The 7,393-nt window shown below is 45.7% G+C and overlaps 1 protein-coding gene across 2 annotated transcripts in view; it reads left to right on the top strand.

Annotated features, from left to right (window-relative positions):
• Positions 1 to 1,163: 1,163 nt before the first annotated feature.
• Positions 1,164 to 7,393, top strand: part of ZBTB24 (zinc finger and BTB domain containing 24) — a 12,793-nt gene continuing 6,563 nt past the window's right edge. The window contains exons 1-5 of one of the 2 annotated variants that reach the window (XM_004673757.2): positions 1,164 to 1,287; positions 1,990 to 2,936; positions 5,044 to 5,211; positions 5,575 to 5,658; positions 6,259 to 6,342. In XM_004673757.2, the coding sequence (XP_004673814.1) occupies positions 1,994 to 2,936; positions 5,044 to 5,211; positions 5,575 to 5,658; positions 6,259 to 6,342 (1,279 nt within the window). In that variant the 5' untranslated portion in view covers positions 1,164 to 1,287; positions 1,990 to 1,993. Of the gene's footprint in view, positions 1,288 to 1,989; positions 2,937 to 5,043; positions 5,212 to 5,574; positions 5,659 to 6,178; positions 6,343 to 7,393 lie in introns of those variants that run through there. The other variant, XM_012722010.1, reaches the window with a different exon arrangement.

Below are 7,393 nucleotides of genomic sequence, written 5' to 3'. Positions count from 1 at the left end.
CAGGCACCAAAGCCCAATGTCCAGGATGTCCGGGATGCCGGGGATGCCTGGATGTCTCCAAGAGGTCCCAGCAGATAACAGACTGTTGGGGGCAGAGTGTGAAGCTCAGACCCAAAAGGTAAAAGACAAAGACAGAGAGGAAGTTCATCAGGAAATCTCCCATCCTTTCAAGTTCTATATAGGCTCACAAGGAGTGAGCCCCTCCCAAAGAGAAGCTGCCTATATCAGGGCAGTCTCTGCACCAGCCAGGGGCAGTAGTCCTCTGCCCACCTGTGACGGTGTAGGTGTCCCCTCTACCAGCTCTCTCCCTCTGCAGGGAGGTAGCCTCCGTGCCTGCCAGGGACCAGACTGGGACTTCTCTGCATTGACCTCCCCCAGCGGCGGCCACTCTCATCTTAGGCTGTCTGCCTGCAACCATACAGGCCTCTCTCTGCAAACCTGTCCCTTCCTTGGCAGCTTTTCCTGCCCACTTGCACTTATGCAAGTGTCTTTTCCTCTCCTGTCTCTAATAAACTTACTCTTTAAATATAACTGAGTCTCTGTCTCCTAAAGAATCTTACTTGTCCCACTGAAAAGCTCTGGTGAAACCTCCCCCAGAGTGAACCCAAGAACACGGAACTCTGAAAAACAACATCCGTCAGGAAGGCACCGTAGGAGCCACAGTTGATGCTAAGCAGGGGGATAAATCCAGTCTCTGGAGGTGGTTGGAGGAACGCATTTTAGACAAAACATCGCTGTCAGCAGGACTAATTAGAATCCCATAACAGTCTAGTGAAGAAAGAGTTAAGAAAAGGCTGAATAATATTTATCAATAGTATTATCAACAGACTGTGATCTTGATATTCTGCCCACAAATTCAAGACCTTAAAGTCAGCTTCAACACCCAGGCACAGACAAGGACTAATAAAGTAGTCGGTGAAGCGCTAACGGTCTATCTATTGAAAGAAAAAGCTTGCGAACAGCAGCGCAAGAACGCCATTTCCGTCCGCGGAGGCCCCGACACAGTAAACAGGAAGAGCTCCGGGCTCTCCAGCCAGCGCCGCCCCGCCCTCAGGCCCCGCCCCGCCGCGCAGGGCCCCTCACGCGCCACGTGGTCCAGCGTCTCGGCGCAGCGGCGCCTGGCGCTTCCGGGTTGGGGGCGGCAGCCGTGGCGCTGAGAATTCTGTGGTGCGGGCCCGCGGCGGCTTTCCGCGGTGTTGTGAGGGGCCAGAGTGGGCCCCGCGTGGGTGCTCCCGCAGGCCGCCGGGTGGGTAGGTCGCGGTCGCGACCCGCAGGGCGCCGCGAGAGGTAGGTCGGCCCCGGGCGAGCCGTGCGTGGCGCGAGACCCGCGGCCGTGATCACCACGCCCAGTCATCGGCTCCGGGGTCCCACCCGCGGGTCCGGGACTGCGGGCGTGGGTCGCCCTGCCGCGCCTCCCGCTCCTGGCCCGGCGCTCGGAGGAGTAGCCCTGCCCGCCGCCGCGCCGCGCGCGGTAGCAGGAGCCCGTGGGACCGGTCCATGTCGCCCTTCCAAAGCAAGGCCCGGTGACCCTTACACTGTACGCGACCGCCCCAGAATTTACTAGCACGTGTACATGTTGTGCCCCTTCGCATCATAATTGTTCTCAAAGACAAGATTCAGTAGTTTGTGACCTCGGCACAGTAATTTGTGAACTGGGTCTTATTCCGGTGTTTGTGCAACTGTGGAAAGTTAGTGCTGGGAAGGACATAGAGAGATGGTGGAGACCAGCCCCATCATTTTGCAGAGGAGGAAACGACCTGAGAGGTAACGTAAATGTTGGAAGTGCACCCAGCTAGGAAGTAGAACAACAGAAATGAGGGGCCAAAACAGAGTTTTTAAATCTATTTAAAAAGTGGCAAATGGTAAAATCCCTTTTAACAATGGGGAAAGTAGGTTTTTTTTGAGCAGGAATTAACTTTTTAGGACATTTCTTTCTATAGAAACATTTTCAATTTCACTGTAAACATTTCTTATTTCTTGATTTCTAAGGAAAATGGCAGAAACATCATCAGAGCCACCTGGGCAGCTTGTTGTACGTTCAGACACTCACAGTAACATGATCCTGGCCAGTTTTGAGGATCAGAGGAAGAAAGGCTTTCTCTGTGATATTACATTAATCGTGGAGAATGTGCATTTCCGGGCCCACAAAGCCTTACTTGCTGCCAGCAGTGAATATTTCTCAATGATGTTTGCTGAAGAGCGGGAAATTGGCCAGTCCATTTATATGCTGGAAGGCATGGTTGCTGACACATTTGGTATCCTGCTGGAATTTATCTACACAGGTTATCTCCAGGCGAATGAGAAAAGTACAGAACAGATCTTGGCAACTGCTCAATTCTTAAAGGTCTACGACCTGGTAAAAGCTTACACAGACTTTCAGAGTAACCATAGTTCCCCAGTACCAACAACCTTGAACAGCGCTGGTGCTCCAGTGGTGGTGATTTCTAATAAGAAAAATGATCCTCCAAAGCGGAAACGGGGAAGGCCAAGAAAAGTCAACAATGTGCAGGAGGGGAAATCAGAACTGGCCACAGAAGAAGAAATACAGCTGAGAGAGAACAATTCAGTTCAAAATAGACAGAACTTTGTGATTAAAGAGGGAGGCAGTGGCATAATGAATGAACAGATTCCTGCAAAAGAAATGGAAGACTCTGGACCAGCTGTAGGGGAGGAGATGCCTGCTGAAAAAGATGAGAACTGTGATCCCAAGAGCCAGGATGGACAGGACAGCCGGAGTCGGTACAGCAAGCGGAGGATCCGGAGATCTGTCAAACTTAAAGATTACAAACTTACTGGGGATGAAGATGACCAAGGTTCAGCGAAGAAGGTCTGTGGAAGGAGAAAGCGCTCCAGTGGTCCTGAGGCCCGATGTAAAGACTGTGGCAAAGTCTTTAAGTACAATCACTTTTTAGCTATCCACCAGAGGAGTCACACGGGTAATTACACTTTCACAGCTCAATGGAATGTGTTTTGGAATAGTAGTGATGATCCTAGCTTTCATTTATCATGCAACTGCTATGTCATGGGCATTGCAATAAAGCTGTTATACATGTTACTGCATTTCTCACAATGATCCTTTGAGAGAGATGTTAGTATTCCCACTGTAAAGTTAAATATGCCAAGTGCTAGAAAATTAATTAACTTGGCCAGATCATCCCTTTAGCGACAGAGCAGGGATATGAGCCCAGGTGGCCTAATTTGAGAACATTTATTTAGAGTTTCTGGTTCAAGGCATTGTATCACGAGCTAGAGCCAAACTCATTCTGCCGTCTGACTCTTGAATGTTCCTCACCTTTACCATAGCTGTGCTTTGGCCCAGGTCTGTCTGCACAGCTTTCTTGCTTAGCTATCGAGCTGTAAATGTCTTCCTCTTTTTTAGTCCCTCTAGGCCAGCGCTGGCCAAGAGACCCTGTGATGATGGAAATGTTCTGCGTCTGTGCTGTCACGATTAGCCACATGGATTTTGAGCACTTGACATGTGACAAGTGTAAGGAACTGAATGTTCTATTTTAAGTGGCCACTCTTGGACAGTGTACCCCTAACCAGAAATCCCTTCCTCCTTTCAGCCCTCTCATATACTTAGCTCATTCTTTAAACTGCCACTTAAATACCCCTTGACTTAATAAGTGTAGGAATGGTGTGTAGCTTTCTCTCATCCAGCAGGCTGATTCTCAGCCTAGCCACATACAAGCAGCACCTGGGAGTTACTAAAACTGCCAGTGGGGCCACACCCACAGAGTTCCTGATTTCATTTTCTGGAGGCATCTTGTTTATAAAAAGCTCCCCAGGAATTTTTAGTACAGATGAGGTGAGCACCCTGAATTCTGGTTCTTCACATGGGACAAGTAGACACCTGAGAAGTATTCGCTGCACTGTAATAGAGCCGGCGTTTATGGCATTTTAAGGAAAATAGCATATAGGTGCTGCCTATTGCAGTGAATCACTTCCATTTGGGTGGAGACCAGTAGATACTCCTGGCTTTTATTCCAGAACATTTTTAACTCTTTTATAGATGATTTCTCCTCTCTGTTCTCTCTTGAACTCCCACTGTGTGTACATAAACCCTCGGACCCCTTTCAAACTTTCCATTCTTTTTTGCTCTACTTCCTGGTAGATTGCCACATTATCTTTCTGTGCGTACAGTTATACTATTTCTACTACTTACACTTCTAAGAGTTCTTTCTCTAATACTGTTTTATTAAGATTCTCTTTCTGTTTCACAATGTAATTTCTTACCTCTGAGCATATGAGTTATACTCCTCACTTACTTGTTAGTGTTCAACATTTCTTCACCGTGGGCAGTGTCTGTTCTCTGCAAGTCTCTGGCTTTCTTGTCTGTTTTGGTATCGGTTTAAATTGTTAAAGGCTTTCCCTGACTGATGATATTTTTTAATTCATACTTAATCACACAAGAATAATTAAAGGCTGTAGGCAACTCTGCCATGTTGAAAGGGCCTGTAGATGATGGCAAGCCCCCACTACCTTCTGATCCCTGGTATCCCTTTCACCTCGGGCCCTTCAAGTTCAGACTATACTCTCTACCTCAAAGCCTTAGTGCAGAATGGAATGGGGAGAAAGGCTGGAGCAAAAGGGGAGTCTTCATCTTCCCAAATACACTTTGACACGCTTTCCTTTTCATAGTCTAGCTCTACTGTGCTTATCCCAAGGCCCTGATCCACCAATCCTTTGTTTTGTCCTCTTCTGTTTGGGAAAAAGTGTTTCCTGGCTGCCTGGAATAGGACAAAGGGCCTGGGAAGTCTACCTTTGAAGTACACTCAGTTATCCTCCCTGGCTCCCAGTAGAGAGAACCAGGTGCCACCACTTCCTGAGCCTTACAAGTCTCAAATACTGAGGTGATCTCAGTGCCCCTCACTGCTGGTATCTGTTCCAGATTTGTCTGTTTCAACTTGCGCACTTTTACTACTGTTATTCTCCCCCCCACTGACCTTTAGGCTATATGCTTTAGTGACATTTTAATTTGGGAGGGAAAATACAGATGTACAGATTCTTAATTTACACTGTTTTTCTGGGCTCTGATTCCAGGGGAGCGACCTTTCAAATGTAATGAGTGTGGAAAAGGCTTTGCCCAGAAGCACTCGCTGCAGGTCCACACCAGGATGCACAGGGGCGAGCGGCCGTATACCTGCACCGTGTGCAGCAAGGCTCTCACCACCAAGCACTCGCTGCTGGAGCACATGAGCCTGCACTCAGGTAAACAGGCTTATCCCAAGGACCAGCTGCCAGTAAGTTCTCATTGTCATGGTGGCCATGACAATGATCAGGATCTATATGGTGTCACTTCCTACATGGTGTCGTGGAAAAATAGGATCACGCAGCTGTCAGAGTGTAAATGGAAAGTCAGTCCTGGACAACACTGAACATTAAACTGGGGCTTCTAAACTGGCTACTGGAATTGCAGGGGGCAGTCATGTTTGTTTAACTACCAGAGCCTAGAATTATTTGCCTTTGGATGCCTTTGAGGGGAAGCTTGAGTTACCCAGTTCTACCTTGGTCTCTGCTCCCTTATGCCTATCATACCTTTGCTATTTTAGTATGATGTTTTTCATTCGGCAGGACAGAAGTCTTTTACCTGTGATCAGTGTGGAAAATATTTCAGCCAGAAAAGACAACTAAAGAGCCATTACCGAGTTCATACAGGTATACTATTAAAGTGAGAGAAAATTGAACTTGCTGGGAGAGAAGTGCAAATACATATTTTCATATAGAAGTAGAAGATAAATGAAATGAGTCTTAGGGGCATTTATATGTGGGGGGAGGGGAATCTCAAAAAGCACTCTTAATGAAATGTCCTTATATTATTCTGTAGAATTGGTGCCTTTCAAAAGTGCCTCTAGCCAGTTGGCTCTGAGTGGCACCTGGGCAGAGACATCCCTGCCCAGCTGTCAGTCCAGGCTTCTCCCACCTGCCTCTAAGCCTTGTCCTTTTTCCTTCCTTGTCAATTGATAAGAAATGAATGGGGCAGGGGGTTGCAATTGGAGATTAATTGACCACTCACATGAGTACTTCAGCAGGAACTTTTTACATATAGGGAGACTGGAAGGGTCCAGCTTTCTTGGGAAAACAGTTGAGATATGTAGGAAAATATCTACTGTTAGCAAATTAATTTTGAAAAATATTGTCATATTAAAGTATCATATTTAAAGTGATTATTTTTCAGGGAAGTGCTTTAACACAAATCACTGAAGAAATGCAGGGAGAGCATATATGCACTGACACTTTTTTTATTGTTGCGACAAGGCCACTCATTACCGGAATGCAACCACTGCCATCGCAAATTCATGGATGTGTCTCAGCTAAAGAAACATCTACGAACACACACAGGTAAACCTCTACCTCTTCCTTTCAAGTTTTTGGGCTAGTAAAGAGTCAAGTACTTAGACTGCTCTACTTAGATTGTGTCTATTATAAATTGGTTGGGGATTTTGTTAGTAGATCATTTGGAAGTCCAGAGCAGAGTGCATTCAGCACTGTCCCATGGGAGTGTACATTTGTGTAGGTTAGCAAAATAGAGATCATATGCTGAGTTCTTTTATCATGTGAAAGTCATTTAAAACCACAAAAGAGAACAAGTCTGAGTTCGATTTCTGTGTTTCAGTCTTAATTTATGTCTGTATTGAAGATTATAGGTATAACTTTTTATAGAAAGTGAAACAGACACAAAATAGCACAGCCAATGAAGATGTTTCTACTTTCTTGCTAAGATCAGTATGTAGTACTTGGGCATTGCTACCTCCAGAAATAGCACCTCCAGGAGTGGCGATGAGGCAGGCATAATGAGGGCACATTAAACGCTTTCATTTAAGATCACAAAAGTAAAAATGTGGGCCTTTCAGGCCTTTCTGCAAGGACCTGAACAATAAACCGGTTAGATTTTTGAAGAAAAACTTTGTACTCTAGGCATTATTTAATTATTCAGTTTAATTGTCTACTAAAATTACATCTCAGATTAAAAACACAGTTTTTCACCTTAAAGTCACTTGCTCTTTAAAGTAAATTGCCATTAGTTTGGGCAAATAGATTCTTTTGGTGGGAATATAACCTGGGAACTTTGTGTAAAGAACTTTGGTGATATTTATCAAAATGTGAACTCCCAAATTGTGAAAAGATGTTTGCATTAGAATATACACCACAGACAGGATTGTTTGAATACTTAAACATGAGCTCAAGTCTCTCAGGGATCAGTTAGGTCAGTTTTGGACAAGATACACACTGGAACACAACACAGCTTTTTAAAATGTGAATGACTGTTTGACATCCAGACTCGTGTGTACTGGACAGTCCTGTGATGTAAAGATGTGTACTTGGTAGTATGTGCATACAGCAGGTGTTAACTGCTCCCTCAGGAAAGGGAGTCTTTAGTGGACTATACATA

Source organism: Condylura cristata, unplaced genomic scaffold, assembly GCF_000260355.1.
Source record: "Condylura cristata isolate star-nosed mole 26May11 unplaced genomic scaffold, ConCri1.0 scaffold00001, whole genome shotgun sequence".
NCBI lineage: Eukaryota > Metazoa > Chordata > Mammalia > Eulipotyphla > Talpidae > Condylura > Condylura cristata.
The sequence above is the reverse complement of the archived record's forward strand: the minus strand, read 5'-3'. Positions and strand labels throughout refer to the sequence as shown.